Genomic DNA, 17,684 nt, shown 5'->3' with positions numbered 1-17,684 from the left:
CCTAGCTTTTGACAGGAAGTGGATGAATATGGAAGATTTACTGCTGAGTGAAGCAAGCCAGGCTATGAAGGAGAGGCATTGTATGTCCCTACTTAATATATACCAAATGTCCGCACTCTATGACTGAAATGGATAAAAGGATATAGAAACACAGTATATAGATGTAAATGCCAGATACAGTGTGTGTGAAAAAGGAGGGTCTGAGGAAGGACATTTAGAAGAAAAATAGGGAGGCAAAGCATTAATGGGACAAAGAAATGTGATATTATCTGTTGAAGATAATTTATAGTTTTATCAACTGTACTAGGGAGAAATGTTCACCTGTTGAAATACCCATTTTGTAAGTCAAATAATGTGATTGAATGTATAAAAGAAAAGAAAAGAAAATAGAAAAAAAAAACAGGATTTATAACCAAAAAAATTCTTAAAAAAAACAGGAAATAGATGCAGTTGTTCAAACATGAAAAAAGAAACGAAAAATTTTCCACATATAAGCATACAAAAAAAATGTTCAGCATGGTTAATAAAGAAATGCAGACTGAACAATGAGATCTAATTATTTAAAGAAAAATAACAAAATAATGTACGTTCTTTGATAATGAGTAGCTCAGTCATTCCTATGTAGCAGCTCAAGGCAGTTCATATTTCCCTAACATTCTCTCTTGGGAAGTTGAATGCATGAAATAGAGAATTAAAGGGCCATTAGAAGACACAGAAATAGAAAGCAAAAAATAGAAACAGAAACATGGAGAAGAGCTGGCCATAAATATAATTGAGCTTAACTACCTGTTTAATAGCAAACGTGTGGGTTATATAGTTATACAGTTGAACAAAAAAATGTTCAACGTGGTTAACAAAGAAATGCAGACTGAACAATGAGATAATCCTTTTGTATCTGTCAAATTATCAAAAACATTTTTTAAGATATTTGAGTTCAGGGGTTGGCAGGTGGTGTGGGGGTTAAGGTGCTGGACTCCCACATGGCCGACCACGGTTCAAGTCCTGGACCTAGCGGCTTGCTTTCTCACTTTCTCTCTCTCTCTCACTGTTCTTCTCTGGTCAAATTAAAATTAATAAATAAATGGATAAATAAAGTTAAAATAATTCTTTTTAAAAAAAAGAAGATATTTGAGTTCAGCATGCAGATGTGGGAGGGAGAGTAGAGGATATTAATTGGTTCATAGTAAGAGTATTACTTGATTACACCTTTTAGCAGAGAAATTTGGCAATATGATCTTAAAAAAAAACTTAAAAATATGCCTATTTCTGGGGCCAGCAGGTGGGGTGGTGGTTGAGGGCGCTGGACTCCCACATGGCTGACTGCAGTTCAAGTCCCAGACCTGGTGGCCCGGGTGGCCGGCTTCCTCGCTTTCCCTCCCTCTCTCTCTCTGTCTCTCTATCCCTCTCCGATCAAATTTTTAAAATAAAATTAAAAATAAGGTAAATAAAATAATTATTTTTAAAAATGCCTATTTTCTGATGTAAGCAAGTCTACTTTATGGACATAATTATGCATGTGAAATGATTGACACCTAAGACAGCATCCAGCATAGGTCATAATATTGCAGAACTGTAAACAGGTGATCTTCAACTACAGGAAGTGGGTGAAAAGAACTGTAAAATCGCCACGTAATCAACAGCATACAGCCATTAAATACAATGTCATAAATAGGACTAATGTAAAACAATGTTCACTAAATACATTTAGTAAGAAGTAGGCTAAAACATGTCGGCTGATAGTCATAAGTATGTGTGTATATATATATCCTCTTTCTTTCTCTCTCACACATGCACATATATTCATAAGACCAGAAGGACATACACTAAAATATGAAGGAAGGGTTAGCTCAGATTAATAGGATTATATACAGATTTTTGTTTTTCCTTCCCTCTGCGTTTTTTTTGTTTATTTGTTTTTCCTTCTCCAATTTTTATAAAGTAAGCTTAAATTTTTTCCATGAGTAAATAAAAAATTATCTGGCCCAGTCATGGTTGCAGATGCTGGACGCTGGTCTTTGCCAGGCCAGGCCCACATAGGAAGCCCAGATCGAATGCCCAGGCCACTGTAAAATGCCTGGTGTGGTACACACCTGTAGTCCTATGTGCTCGGGAAGCTAAGGCAGGAGGACCCCACACCCACAACCAGCATGGCAACTTAGTGAGAGCCCATCTCAAAGAGACATCCCAGCTCCACAGGATGCTGAGGAAAAAAAAAAACACAGCAAAACCCTAGCTTTTGACAGGAAGTGGATGAATATGGAAGATTTACTGCTGAGTGAAGCAAGCCAGGCTATGAAGGAGAGGCATTGTATGTCCCTACTTAATATATACCAAATGTCCGCACTCTATGACTGAAATGGATAAAAGGATATAGAAACACAGTATATAGATGTAAATGCCAGATACAGTGTGTGTGAAAAAGGAGGGTCTGAGGAAGGACATTTAGAAGAAAAATAGGGAGGCAAAGCATTAATGGGACAAAGAAATGTGATATTATCTGTTGAAGATAATTTATAGTTTTATCAACTGTACTAGGGAGAAATGTTCACCTGTTGAAATACCCATTTTGTAAGTCAAATAATGTGATTGAATGTATAAAAGAAAAGAAAAGAAAATAGAAAAAAAAAACAGGATTTATAACCAAAAAAATTCTTAAAAAAAACAGGAAATAGATGCAGTTGTTCAAACATGAAAAAAGAAACGAAAAATTTTCCACATATAAGCATACAAAAAAAATGTTCAGCATGGTTAATAAAGAAATGCAGACTGAACAATGAGATCTACTTATTTAAAAAAATAATGTACGTTCTTTGATAATGAGTAGCTCAGTCATTCCTATGTAGCAGCTCAAGGCAGTTCATATTTCCCTAACATTCTCTCTTGGGAAGTTGAATGCATGAAATAGAGAATTAAAGGGCCATTAGAAGACACAGAAATAGAAAGCAAAAAATAGAAACAGAAACATGGAGAAGAGCTGGCCATAAATATAATTGAGCTTAACTACCTGTTTAATAGCAAACGTGTGGGTTATATAGTTATACAGTTGAACAAAAAAATGTTCAACGTGGTTAACAAAGAAATGCAGACTGAACAATGAGATAATCCTTTTGTATCTGTCAAATTATCAAAAACATTTTTTAAGATATTTGAGTTCAGGGGTTGGCAGGTGGTGTGGGGGTTAAGGTGCTGGACTCCCACATGGCCGACCACGGTTCAAGTCCTGGACCTAGCGGCTTGCTTTCTCACTTTCTCTCTCTCTCTCACTGTTCTTCTCTGGTCAAATTAAAATTAATAAATAAATGGATAAATAAAGTTAAAATAATTCTTTTTAAAAAAAAGAAGATATTTGAGTTCAGCATGCAGATGTGGGAGGGAGAGTAGAGGATATTAATTGGTTCATAGTAAGAGTATTACTTGATTACACCTTTTAGCAGAGAAATTTGGCAATATGATCTTAAAAAAAAACTTAAAAATATGCCTATTTCTGGGGCCAGCAGGTGGGGTGGTGGTTGAGGGCGCTGGACTCCCACATGGCTGACTGCAGTTCAAGTCCCAGACCTGGTGGCCTGCTTCCTCGCTTTCCCTCCCTCTCTCTCTCTGTCTCTCTATCCCTCTCCGATCAAATTTTTAAAATAAAATTAAAAATAAGGTAAATAAAATAATTATTTTTAAAAATGCCTATTTTCTGATGTAAGCAAGTCTACTTTATGGACATAATTATGCATGTGAAATGATTGACACCTAAGACAGCATCCAGCATAGGTCATAATATTGCAGAACTGTAAACAGGTGATCTTCAACTACAGGAAGTGGGTGAAAAGAACTGTAAAATCGCCACGTAATCAACAGCATACAGCCATTAAATACAATGTCATAAATAGGACTAATGTAAAACAATGTTCACTAAATACATTTAGTAAGAAGTAGGCTAAAACATGTCGGCTGATAGTCATAAGTATGTGTGTATATATATATATCCTCTTTCTTTCTCTCTCACACATGCACATATATTCATAAGACCAGAAGGACATACACTAAAATATGAAGGAAGGGTTAGCTCAGATTAATAGGATTATATACAGATTTTTGTTTTTCCTTCCCTCTGCGTTTTTTTTGTTTATTTGTTTTTCCTTCTCCAATTTTTATAAAGTAAGCTTAAATTTTTTCCATGAGTAAATAAAAAATTATCTGGCCCAGTCATGGTTGCAGATGCTGGACGCTGGTCTTTGCCAGGCCAGGCCCACATAGGAAGCCCAGATCGAATGCCCAGGCCACTGTAAAATGCCTGGTGTGGTACACACCTGTAGTCCTATGTGCTCGGGAAGCTAAGGCAGGAGGACCCCACACCCACAACCAGCATGGCAACTTAGTGAGAGCCCATCTCAAAGAGACATCCCAGCTCCACAGGATGCTGAGGAAGAGATTCAGGGACCCTGAAGACCCTGTCTAGAAGCATACACACACATGCCACCATCACCAAATACATAAGTTAATGAAAAGTTATCTGTCAAGTCTAAATGAGGCCAGTCCCATAGCCTAGTAGCAAAGGGAACCAGATCCCACATGGCTGACTGCAGTTCGAATCCTGGCCCCAGCAGCTTGCAAAACATACCAGGTACATGCGCATGTGAGCCCCAGATCCCAACGGGATGGAGTAATGGAGGAGAGGGGGTGCTGCATGACCATGCCCCATCCAGAGGTCCTTTCTCTCTCCTCATCTTTCCATCTCTCTCTCTCTCGTGAATGCCCTCTGGCAATTAAAAAAATGTAAAAAGTACATGAGGCTACAAGGCGAGGAATTCTGGAAAGATGACCACCTGGGCATGTGGCTCTGACCATTCAGATTATCTCTCTGGATAAGCCCCGTGAGTTTTCTAGGAGCCAAGATCTGCATTAAGGGCCCCAGTTTTTCCAACCTTGCCAGGGGAGAGAGCAGGCACAGAATTCATTTTCTCTGGGATCCAGCAGGTGATGTGGTGATTAAGGTGCTGGACTCCCACACTGCTGATCACGGTTCAAGTCCTGGACCTGGTGGCTTGCTTTCTCACTTTCCCTCCTTCTCTAATTCTGTCTCTTTCTGGTAAGCACATGTGCCTTATAGGAAAAAAATAAAATTAAGTAATAAATAAAATTAAATAAGTAAGAATTATTAAAAAAAAAAATTCTCTCTGGTACTCAGTGAGAGGCAGAGGAAAAGGCTTGCCTCGCTCAGAGCCTCAGAACAGAGATTTAAAACCTCTTGTCGAGGGACCAGCAGTTAGCGTGATGGCAATGTTGCTGGACTCCGATATAGTCAACTGTGGTTCAAGTCCCGGACCCAGTCAGTGACTTAAACTCATGCCAGGTGCATGTGCATGTGTGCCCAAGATCCCGAGAGGAGAAAGGAGGAGAAGGGATTGCGGCGTGGCTACCACCACCCCACCACCCCCCGTGGGGTGATTTCTCGCTTTCTATCACTCTGTCTTTTTGGCAAGCACACATGCCCTATAGCAAAAACCTCTCTAAATAAATAAATAAATAAATCCTCTTGTCTCATGAGGTCAAACAACCAGCAGAAGCCTGCAGACTCCCTTGGAAAGGGGCTGTGCTAATGATCTGGATTGCTTTTGGTTCTTGTACCCTGCAGGAACCCATGGAGGGGAGGGCTTTTCTCATCTCTGTAGGTTTCCAACTTGGGCTCTGCCAGACTATGGTAATATACTCCTTGCAGGGCCTTCATTACTCCCTCTTCTGCCGCTTCCCAGAGATCCGGATGAACTGAACCTTGCAGACACTTAGGGAGTGTAGTCTCTCAGAAGGAAAAACGCAGCCTCATCCAAGAAAGCCCAAGTTGAAAAACTGGAATAAAACCCTACTAAGGTAAAAGTAATGGAAGAAATGGAAGAGAACTTTAACAGACAATTCAGAAAATGAGCTTTGAGTACATAAATAATCTTTGGAACTTAAAAAAAAACTTCATAGTTTCTAAATATATAACAGTTCAGTAAACAAACTGAGGAAAAGGAAAGGGAAAACAAAAGTGTTCACTGCTGAGTTCTAGAAAAGCAAGTGGAAGAAATAGCTTAAAACTCAGACTAGAAGAACCAGCAAATGGCATAATGGTCCCATCACTGGACTCCCACATGGTCAACCATGTTTTGAGTCCTGGACCCAGCAGCTTGAAACTCATGCCTGATGCATGTGGATGCATCCCAAAATCCCAAGAGGAGAATAGAGGAGAAGGGATTGTGGTATGGCCATCCCCCTATAGGAGTGATTTCTTGGTTTCTGTCTTTCTGTCTCTCTCTGTCTCTCTGGTGAGCACACACACCCTATAGCAAAAATCTCTCTTAAAAAATAATAATAATTAAGACCAGAAACACAAAGATGATAATTGTGAAGGGTATAAAAACGAGGCATCTAAGAGTCCTAACATGCAAATAATAGCAGTTCCAGAAAGAGAATACATTGTTGAAGAACTATTTCTTGAGTTGGAGAAAAAAAAAAAAAAACCTGAATCTGCAAATAAAAGAGCTCACCAAGTCTGCAGCAGGGTTAGTGGAAGCCAGCAGGGAAACTTAAGCCTGGATATATACTGCTGAAATTCGGATATTCGGATATTTAAGGTTAAAAAGAAAATACTACAAGCTATCAAAACAAGTTATTTTCAAAGAAAACAATTACATTAGTATCAGGCTTCTCATCAGATCCCTAAAAGCCTTAAGACTAGGGGAAAAAAATTATTACAGGTTACTGAAAAAAATTATAAACTGAAATTCTATATGAACAAGATATTGTCCAATCTTTTCAGGTTTGTAATGATTCAAAGGGGGGAAAAATATCCGGATGAAGTAGATATTCACTTATGACTGAATTGTAGAAAATGTGGGATTAAATATGATTAGGAATAAAACCGTAACAAGTGGCACAATTAGAAAAGAGATCCTCAAAATTCTGAGGGAGAAAGGAAAAATAAAAAGAAATGTGAACCAGCCCTCAATGTTAGCAAAAAAGGGAGCCAGCAAGTGGCATAGAGATTATAGCAATGGACTCCCATATGTCCAACCGTGATGCAAGTCCTGGACCCAGCAGCTTGAAAATCACCCCGGTCACATGTGCATGTGTGCCCAAAATCCCAAGAGGAGAATTGGAAGAAAAGGAATTGTGGCATGGCCACTCCCCTGGTGGGTTATTTCTCACTTTTCCTCTCACCGTCTCACACATGCCTTACGGAAAAAATAAAAACCTTTTAAAAAGTTAACAAAAGAGGAAAGAAACAATAGCTAATAAATGGTAATGTAAAGAGTACCCATAAACCAAGCTAATGAATCGGATTCTAATAAACACCGTGACTGTCTCAGATTGCCTGGACAGGTTCTGTTTTACGCTGTTTCCAAGATATACCTGTCGTAAAGGAATGATTTGGGCAGCAAATAAAAGAAAACAAGGAGCAATCACTTTCACAATAGAGATTTCTTTTTTCTTCACACACGAAACCGCAGGCCCAAGCCAGGCCGTTGCTGGGGTTGATGCAGTTACCCGATTCAGGAGCCCAGACTCTGTTCCTCTCTGTCTGTCCTCCTACACCATCTTGGCGTGTTTGCCTTCATCCAGCGAGTGTTCCTTACCGTCTCCGAGTCTCAAGCTTCAGACGTCATTTATCTACATTGGAAAAGGGAGGCCTGACAACTAGCCCTGCCGCCCCTTTATGGAAAGTAAACACTTGCAGAGGAAACCCCAGGAGACCTGCTGACGTCTCACGGGACAGCACGTTGATACCTGGTCACTTCCAGCGAGAGGCCTGAAAGGGAAGAATTTAGCCTATTTCTTTCTTCCTTTCTTTTTTTTAAAGGATTATTTTATCTAACTTTATGTATTCTTATTTATTTATTTTTTTAATTTGACCGGAGAGGGACAGAGTGAGAGGGAAAATGAGAAAGCAAGTTGCCAGGTCCGCGACTTGAACTGCAGTCAGCCATGTGGGAGTCCAACCCCCTTTACCACCATGCCACCTGCTGCCCCCTGGGGTAACTTTGAAGCCCAAAAAATCTCTGTCTAGATTGGCACCTTTGCTTGCTCCTAGTTAGTATTTAATCCAGTGCCTGGGGTGTGATGTCTCTGGCATCCCAGAGACCCTCATCCCATCAAGTGTGTGTTGGTGCTATCTGCGGCCTCCGGTTGGAGCAGTGCTTCTCAACCGCGGATGATTTTGCTCCCCAGGGAATGTTTGCCACTCTCTGGAGACTTTTTTTTAGGTTTATTTATTTCCTTCATCAGAGAGAGGGAAAGACAGGCACACCTGACAGGGTGCCGACACTGACCCTTCCCAGCCCTGCAGCCAGCCGAGATCACAGGCAAGCCTGGGCCCGACGTGATGGGGTCACCCTGGGACGCGAACCCGGAGCCTTCCTAGCGATCTCCAGCATCCCACAGCAGCGTCCTGACTGCTGGTACCACCACTGCTGGGCTTCCACTGCTGGGGAAAGAGCTGCCCTGGCATTTAGTGAGCAGAGACCAGGGAGGCTGTTGGACATCCGTCTCTGTCCCAGACAGCCACAGGGCTAAGGGGGATCCGGCCCAGAATGGCCTTGGCGCTAAGGCTGAGAAGCCTTGCTCTGAGTACCCAATGGGCTTGTGAGCTCCTGGCGAAAGTCTTCCCTCCCAGAGCCGTGGCCCACCAGGTCCCAGAGGTGGGGACAGTACTGTCGAAGGCCTCTGCAGTGACTTTCCCTGCAATAGCCCTTGAAAACTGGGGTGAGCTTTGAACAGCCGCCTTGGAGAGCAGCATAGCTCCACCCGAATCATGTCACGGGCAGTTCCAGGAGACATTCCCAAGGCTCCCAAAGGAGGAAAAAGCCGGTGAGGTCACAGCAAAAGGACACAGGAACTGCTGTTTGCTGCAGAGGGGAAAACCAGGGGACGGGTAATCAGGAGGTTACTAGATGGTTCTTAGAGCGGAGCTCAGAAAGGTGCCCTCTGCTTGCCATTGCCCACACACTGGTTCAGGTCCTACGTGTGAGCCCCGTCACCAGGGACCCCTGCATTGTGATGGCCACGTTGATCTTTCCCACAAGCCCTGTGACGTGTGAAGGGTGAAACGGCCCATGTCTCTGGTTTTTTGTTTTTTGTTTTTGTTTTTGAGAAGTTTTTGCTATAAGGCGAGTGCACTCACCAGAGAGGCAGAAAGTGAGAAATCACCTCCCCAGGGAGGATGGCCATGCCTCAATCCCTTCTCCATTCTCCTCTCGGGATCTTGGGCACGCACGCGCACGCGCCCGGCATGAGTTTAAGCCACTGGGTCAGGGACTCGAACCGCAGTTGACCCCATGGGAGTCCAGCGACCTAGCCACTATGCCAACTGCTGGTTCCAAAATAATTATTTTTTAAATTACTTCTTTTGCCTATGAGCAAGAGAGAGAAAACTCCCCCAACCAAGTTTTTCACCCGTGATCCGCCTTCAGCTTCAGCAAACCCAGAACCTCCCTGTGTATGTCCGCCTCACGGAGCAGGAATTATTGCTATACCAGTCTCCAGCCATTCGGCTTTTGTTTTTATTTTTAAATGAAAGGTTAAATTCCTGGGAGTAAGAGAAACATTGTTCCAGTAAACAAGATCATTGGCAAGCCTCAGAAACCTAGCCTGGTGTGCCGAGGGCAGGGGTGTCTGGGAGGCAGAGGGAAAGTCTTTGGGCTCCCTGTTAACACCGAGGTGCAGGGGACGGGAAGCCTTAGGTTGCTGTATTCCAGGCTGTGTTGACGTTTCTTTTGAGAATATGATCTTCTTCCAACCTGACAATGATTTTTTTTTTTCTCTTTCCTCAGGGTGACCAGAGGCAGGTCATTCCCATACCAAGTGTATGTATATTTATCCAATTTTATTGAAGCATTCATAGACTCTTGTGGCTATGGGGCCAACTAACGTGAAATATTTCTAAAATGTTTGTATGCTGAGTTGGATCATGTGCTATAAGCAGCTGTGGAAAAGAGAGGATTACGGACGCTGTGGTTCTGGAGACCCGCTGAGCACATGCGCACGAGTGCGGGCCCAAAACCCTGACAAGTGAGGGAGAAGGGGGAAGGGACTGTGGCGTGTCTGTCCCCATGCCAGGTGCTTTCTCCTCTCCCTCTCTCTGTCTCGCTGTCTCTCTCTGGGAAGCATACATACCCTCTAGCAAAAAGAAAGATGAAGCTACATTTTAAACTGTGAGCAGGAAGTTCTGTGCGGAACCAGCTTTCTTTCTCAAAAACAGAAAGGGGGACCAGCAGTTAGTGTAATAGCTCTGGACTCCCATGTAATCGAGCGCGGTTCGAGTCTCAGACCCGGTGGCTTAAAACTCACACCGGGTGCGTGTACATGCATGCCCAAGATCCCGAGAGGAGAATGGAGGAGAAGGGATTGTGGTGTGACCATCCCCCCTTGGGGGTGATTTCTCACTTTCTGTCTCTCTGTCTTTCTGGCGAGCGCTCACGCTCTATAGCAAAAAAACAAACAAACAAACAAACAAACAAAAAAACCAGAAAGACAGTTGGCATCGATTAACCAAATTCTCTCACTTTTTTTTCCCTCTAGGAAGGGTCCCCATGTCTTAATAAGCAGAGACATGTCTTAATAGCTTGCCCCAACGCTCACCTAGCTCATCAGCCCCATCTGCACAGATTAAGGGGAATCACACTTTTGCTCAGACGCGATTCTTTGCAGCAGGTCACCAGGCTCGCCAGGCTCAGGTCCTAGGCGACCAGACCCATTCTGACGTGTTCAGGAGTGGCAGCAGCGTGGCTATAGCTGGGAGAGAGAAACCACCCATGTGTATGTCCTGGACCTGGAGGGCCCACTGTGCCCTGCCGGCCAGCTCTGCTAGAACCCTGCTCTAGCTGGACGTTACTCCTTTGCCCACCCCCACCCCACCCCCCGTTGGAAGAGCAGCTGTACTGGTGTCCCATCCCCCTCGGGTCTAGGTCGGCAACCCCTCATGTGTCTGCTGTACCCACTGGTCCTTCTCTGCCTCCTCCTGCCAGCAGAGGCTTTGGCAAACTGATGACTGGCTCCTGAGAGAAGCTTACAGTCAGGAGGTCTACTGGACGAGACCTGCGGGCTGGCCCCATAGCTTAGTGGTTAAGAGAGCCAGATCCCACATGGCTGACTGTAGTTCAAGTCCCAGCTTCGGCAGCTTTAAAAATACAGTGTGTGAGTGTGTGGGAAGCAATGGTGGCTTGACTGTACCCCATCGGGGGTGCTTTCTCCCCACTCCTCACCCCTGCTGTCTCTTCCTCTCTCTCCGCCTCTCCTTATGTCTCTGACAAGCAACGTTTCCAACAGTCCTCTGTCCTTAAAGAAGAATTTAGGTTTCAAAACATGTCCAGAAATAGATAATGATGATAAAGATGGTCAGATTACCTGACTCAGCTCTGTTTATCTTTTTTTGGATTCTTCTACATGTTTTCTGGGAGCATACAAGAGCCACAGCAATCTTACAGTAAAAGGAATGAAGGGCCAGCCAGCGGTGTGGTGGTTACGGTGTCCGGATACCACATAGCCAGCTTCATGGTTCAGATCCCAGAAGGGATTGCAGTAGGGCCATACCCCTGGTGGGTAATTTCTTGCTTCCTGGCAAGCACACATTCCCTATAAGCAAAAATCTTTCTCAAAAAACAAAATATATAGGGCTGGTAGGTGGCATGGTGGTTAAGGGCACTGGATTCTCAAATGGCCGATCATGGTTCAAGTCCCAGAACTGGTGGCTTGTTTTCTCACTCTCTCTCTCTCTCTCTCTCTCTCTCTGCACCTCTCTGGTCAAATTAAAAATAAATAAATACAGCTACAATAAAATAAATAAAGTAATTCTTGAAAAAATTATACATACACACACACACACTCACACATACACACTGAAAAGCTGACCGTATTTCCTAGTGATTAAGGGAGCTGAATCCCACATGGCCATCCACAATTCGAATCCCATCCCCAGTGGCTTGGAAAACACATCACGTGCATGTGCATGACCCATATCCTGATAGGATGAAGAAACGGAGGACAAGAGATTGCAGCATGACCATTCCCCACTGGGGGTGCCACCTTACTCACTCACTCTCTCTCTCTCTCTCTCTCTGGCAAACATGGGTGCCCTCTGGCAATTCAAATAAACAAAAACACCCAGTGAGGAAACTGACCCTTTCTCGACAAATCTAGACTCAGCCACATGCGGAGTTCTGGAATAAAATAGATAAGAAAAAGCTTCCTTGTTATCTATCCCAGTGTCCGATCAGTGAACTGTTCCTGTCTCTTACACGTGAGACGCTGGGTCTTGCAGAAGAGCAGCCTCGCTAACGTAACCTCAGTTCTGGCGTGGTAGCCTTCAGGAAAACAGCTCCCTGATAGACACAGTGTGGTCTTCGCTGCCTACTTAGCCTGCAGACCGATGGCCAGATGATAGCCAGACCAGCCTCAGGGTTCAAGTCCCCGCAGTTCCTGTCAGATGGTCCACACTCACCTGTCCAGGTCTGAGTACATGAACAGAGAGGTCTTAGCCTTTTTGGCCCCTGGGTGATCTGTTCAGTCTGGAGCTTGTCATTCGCCACCAGACTAGAAATCCAGGGTGAGCCGAGCCTCTGAGCCAGGTCCGGCCACCTCCTGAGGGCTTTCTGCAGGCCCTGAAGGTGAAGGTACCCCTGAGATTGTTGGGGCCCAGAACAGCTCCAGCCAGAGTCCCCAGCTCTGCTTTTCACCTCACCCCTCTTTTTTCTTTATTTTTTAAGAGGTTTAAGACAGTGAGGGGGGGGCCGGCAGATGGCACGGTAGTTAGGAGTGCTGGACTCCCAGATGGCCGACCGTGGTTCGAGTCCCAGACCTGATGGCTTCTTTCTATCCTTCCCTTTCCCTCTCTCTTTGGTCAAATGAAAAATAAATACATAAAGTGTTAAAAAATTATTTAACTTTATTTATAAAGTTAAATAACCACGCCACCTGCCACTTTTAACAAGATTCCTTGAACATTTTCCCAAATATGGGTGCATCCACACCTCCCCCGTTCTTTTCTGTATCAGTGGTGGCATGTAGTTTGTTTTCACTCTGCGCTATTAGAACACTTCCTTTAAGAATATCCTTTGCGGGACCAGCAGTTGGCGTAATGGCTATATCGCTGGACTCCCATGTAGCCGACCGTGGTTCGAGTCCCGGACCCAGTGGCTTAAGCTCCCACTGGGCACGTGTACGTGCGTGCCCAAGATCCCGAGAGGAGAATGGAGGAGAAGGGACTGTGGCGTGGCCATCCCCCCTGAGGGTGATTTCTCGCTTTCTGTCTCTCTGTCTCTCTCTGTCTGTCTGGCGAGCGCACGCGCCCTATAGCAAAAACCTCTCCAAAAGAAGAAGAAGAAGAAAAAAAAAAAAAAGAATATCCTTTGCTTGTGTGTTTATGGGAGTGTGTGACAGCTTTGTGTGATTGGGACCTACCTGGAAATGCTAGGTTAAAGGATACACTTACTTCGTTGGTACATTAAAGCAAACTGACCTTCAAAAGCCTGTGCTAGCTTACATTCCCCCATAGAGTCTGTGCCATTGCTCCATTCCCATGCTGAAGTGGTTATCAGGTACCTCATCTGTTGCTAATCCAGAAGTAAAGAATAATATCGATGAACTGCTTCGATTTACATCTCCTTGTAATGATTGCTCATGGGCGCGTGGGCTTGCTACAGAGAGAGAGGGAGAAAGCATCCTTTCCACGGGCCTGGGCATGCCACAATCCCTTCTGCGTTTCTCCAGCCTGTTGCGATTTGGAGCACACATGTCCGGCGTGTTTTTCAACCATGCAGGATCCAGCTCCCTGAACCACTAGGCCGCGGAGCTGCCCCACCCCAGGGTCATTTATTGAGGAATCATTTTTTGCACGTCTGTTGAAAATGGCGTCAGTCAGGACTGTTCACCTTCACGTAGTAAGGCTGTCTCCCAACAGTGGGCTGGGACTTACGGCCTTCCTTACTGGGAAGTTTCTCTTTTTCTTTTTCTTAATAAAAGTCAGATGGTGAAGGGTAGAGAAAAGATACAGAGGGACAGAAAGTTTAGACACCACTCAAGTGCGGGTGTTCATGGCTTGAGGTGAACTCTCAAATGCTCTGGCATGAGGAGTGCCACTCAGTGGCCTGAGTCCTCCCAGGCTCACACCCTCGCTCAAATCACGCCCTTCTGGTGCTCATGAACACGAGGTTGGCAGTGCCGGCGAGCCATAAAAATGCAGCGAAGAATTTGTTTTCTACCTGTTATGTTTCTGTGCTATTTGCCTAAGACTTTTCATAAAGCTATCGTCTACTTTTGTCAGCTAAACTGTCACGAAGAATATGTAAGCAGAACTACTCTAGTTCAAACCAGCGGAATCAGCCTTGTGCCCCTGCTGCGTTAAGCCCCGTGAACTCTGATACTCGGGAAGCACAGTGTGCCCGAGAAATCCTAAGAAAACAATAATCTGGGCCCCGCTGACTCCCACACGGAGTCCAGAGTCCCTGGACTCGACTCCCACATGGGCAACCACGGTTCAAAAACCAGACCTGGTGGCTTGAAAATCACACCAGGCACTTGTGCGTGTGCGCCATGAGGTCCTGGGAAGAGAATGGAGAAGGGATTGCCATCGCCCCAGGGGGTGATTTCTCACTTTCCCTCTCACTCTCTGGCTGTCTCTCCCCTCTGCCCCAGCAAGCCAGCACACCCTAAGGCAAAAGAAAAGAAAAAAAAAGCAATAATCCTGTGTACCCAGGAGAGGGACTAAATCCGTTAGATTTCTGATCCGTGTAGTGGATGCCCCAGAGGAAATAGCTTAGTGCTAACTGTTCATGGCTGCCAGCTTATCGCCAGGCACAGGAAGTCTCAGATTCACTCCCAGGAAACCACTGGAATGAATGCCCTTCCCAGACCTTGGAGAGCAAGCCGGTCCCTCCCTCCTGCCCGCCCCCATGCCCCTGGGGTGCTCTCTGTGCCTCTGAGCTAGGGGTTCTGCATTGAAAAGACCCTTCTTAACATCACTGGGGGTTCCCTCCTTGAACTTGATGATAGCCTGAGAGAAAATGTAGTTGAGGACCTTTTTTTTTTTTTTTAGTTAATGATTCAAGTATCAACTAAATTAACAAAGCCCTACTGCGACAAGGACACAGCTGACCAGAAGAATTCTCACCAGTAGACTGAAGGATTTGCATTAGGATTTGTGGAAGCTGTGAGCATCAGGAAATGGGTGGGGACCCATGGAACCCTCCCAGCTCACTGCTCCCCAGGCTGGCCTTGTTCTGTAGGTCACAAAGAAAAAAATCAATAGCGTGTTTAGTGCGACTCTCACCCTTCTCGATCTTTCCTCTCCTAAGGAGCACAGCGAAGTTTTTACTTACTGTTTACTCAGAGAATGCTCCAAAAGAGTGGGTTAAACATGCTAAGAAAGCAGATTTCATTCTTGGGTTTGGAAAATAACGGAGCCACGTTGGCAGATCTCTGATGCCCTCAAATATGCTAGGATAGAATTCCTAGACCCTTACTTTCCAAGCTTGCGATTAATAAGTTAAAGTGTTTTATTAGTATATAAATGTACAGAGGATAAATTGGATAGGTAAAACTCTGAACGGAAAGAGGAAGACAGAAAATTATTCTTACATCTCTATATTCTTTGCAGGGAGAATGGGATTTTATTACATAATGGTGTGATAAGATTAAATTAAAACCAGTGTTGCCCTGGTCACCAATATCCTCTTTGTTGCAGTCCAAACAGCAGAAAGAACCCAAGGCATGAGACTAGCAATTAGCGTAATGGCTATGTCGCTGGACTCCCATGTAGCCGACCGCAGTTTGAGTCCTGGACCCGGTGGCTTAAACTCACACCGGGTGCGTGTGCGTGTGTGCCCAAGATCCCGAGAGGAGAATGGAGGAGAAGGGATTGTGGCGTGGCCTTCCCCCCTGGGGGGTGATTTCTTGCTTTCTGTCTCTCTCTGTCTTTCCGGCAAGCGCATGCGCCCTATAACAAAAACCTCTAAAAAATAACAAAGCATAGCATTCCCGTGCCTACTACTGCTCACTAGGGAGACCCTGTAGAGTTAGAAGAGCTTGTGCTCTCACACAGGCTCTACCTGGGCAGCCCTGGACAGCCCCTCTCTGCCGGGTGATCATCGTATTTGCAGATTTACCTGACCTGCTGACTGACTGCATTCCATTCACCATAAAACCAGCTAAAGGCCAGAATTAACTTATTAAAAAAATAATTATTTATTTGGGGGCCAGTAGGTGGCATAGTTGAGGTGCGAGACTCCCACATGGCTGACCATGGTTCAAGTCCCAGACCCAGGTGGTTTGCTTTCTCACTTTCTTTTTCTTTCTCTCACTCATCAAATTAAAAAATAATAATAAATAAGATCTTATTTATTATTATTATTTTCAATTTGCTATAGGAAGTATGAGCTCACCAGAGAGAGAGAAAGAAAGACAGAAAGTGAGAAAGCAAGCCACTAGGTCCGGGATTCGAACCACTGTCGACCATGTGGGAGTCCAGTGCCTTAAGCACCATGCCACCTGCTAGCCTCCAGAATTAACTTTTTGATCATTGAAAAAATTCAGTTTAGACCAAAAAAGAAAAAAGATAGAAATCGTCACTTAAATACTTCCTAATTTCTTTTTTTTTTTTCCTTCTTGCTTTAGTTGCTAAATTAAACAGTCTGTTCTTCAGTGACCAGGAATATTTTCTCGTGTTTTGTTTTCTATTCAGTATTGAACAGAGCTTGACCTCCTTGCAGGCCAGCAAACTAATTAGTCAACATGGAACATTGACTAGGCCACAGAGTAAACTAAAATACATCAAATTATTTCTGGAATGAGGCAAGAGCCAAAGAAGTAAATACTCTAAGTTGATTGACGTTGGCTGAAGATAGCTGGCATTTTATTAACACTTTACGAATTCTTTATCACGAGATTAGAGTCAGCTACTGCAAAGGCAGATAGATTTTCTGGCTAACACACAGCCTGTGGGTTAATGTGTAACTTCCAGAGACAAAGCCAAGGGCTGAAAGCACCGTATTCACTTGTTCTTTTATTTTTTTTTTTTTAAGAATTATTTCTTTAATTTTACTTATTCATTCATTTACTTTAATTTGACCAGAGAGAGATACACAGAGAGAGAGAAGGGAAGTGAGAAAGCAAGCCACCAGGTCCGGGACTCGAACTGTGGTTGGCCATGTGGGAGTGTCCAGCGCCCTAACCACCACGCCACTCGTTCTTACAGTATACCACAGTGCCACAGGCACCAGGCAAGCGCTGTGCCCAGACCACTCTTCTTTCTGTTCCCAGTACTGGGGATAACTTTGGATTGTACTTTGCTGATGGCTCGTTCTATAGTTTCTCTTCAAGAGTTGGAAAATGTTTGTCACTAAAAAACAAAAGCAGAAAAAAACGATGGTTCCAAGCATAGTTTTAAAGTGTCCTTCCATGCCACAGTGCACATGGCAAAATCCAACCCCGGGAAACAGGCCTGCACTGAGTTATCACACCTAAACCTCATCCTCGTGTAATTGTTCTCATGGTAGTAGCCACCACGAATGTGCCAGGCGCAGTGCTGGGCGTTTTGCTGCCGTTTCAACCACTAGCAACCCTTTGTCGTAGGTATTATTATTCCAGTTGTGGCCAAGAAAGTGACAGAGTTGGTATTCAAACACCAGTTTGTCTGGTTCAGAATCTAGGGGTTTTTTTTTTTT

At 44.3% G+C, this 17,684-nt stretch overlaps 1 protein-coding gene across 2 annotated transcripts in view; it reads left to right on the top strand.

The window, feature by feature from the left end:
* Window positions 1-17,684, top strand: part of CTDSPL (CTD small phosphatase like) — a 171,123-nt gene that overhangs the window by 129,152 nt on the left and 24,287 nt on the right. Inside the window, exon 3 of one of the 2 annotated variants that reach the window (XM_006168961.3) lies at window positions 9,801-9,833. The exons of the other annotated variant lie outside the window; for it this stretch is intronic. Coding sequence (XP_006169023.1) covers window positions 9,801-9,833 — 33 coding nt within the window. The remainder of the gene's footprint in view (window positions 1-9,800; window positions 9,834-17,684) is intronic. 2 annotated transcript variants of the gene reach the window in all.

The sequence above is a fragment of the Tupaia chinensis genome, unplaced genomic scaffold, assembly GCF_000334495.1.
Source record: "Tupaia chinensis unplaced genomic scaffold, TupChi_1.0 Scaffold146584_1, whole genome shotgun sequence".
In the NCBI taxonomy this organism is placed as follows: domain Eukaryota; kingdom Metazoa; phylum Chordata; class Mammalia; order Scandentia; family Tupaiidae; genus Tupaia; species Tupaia belangeri.
Note: the sequence above shows the minus strand (reverse complement) of the source record. Positions and strands in the feature narration are given on the sequence as shown.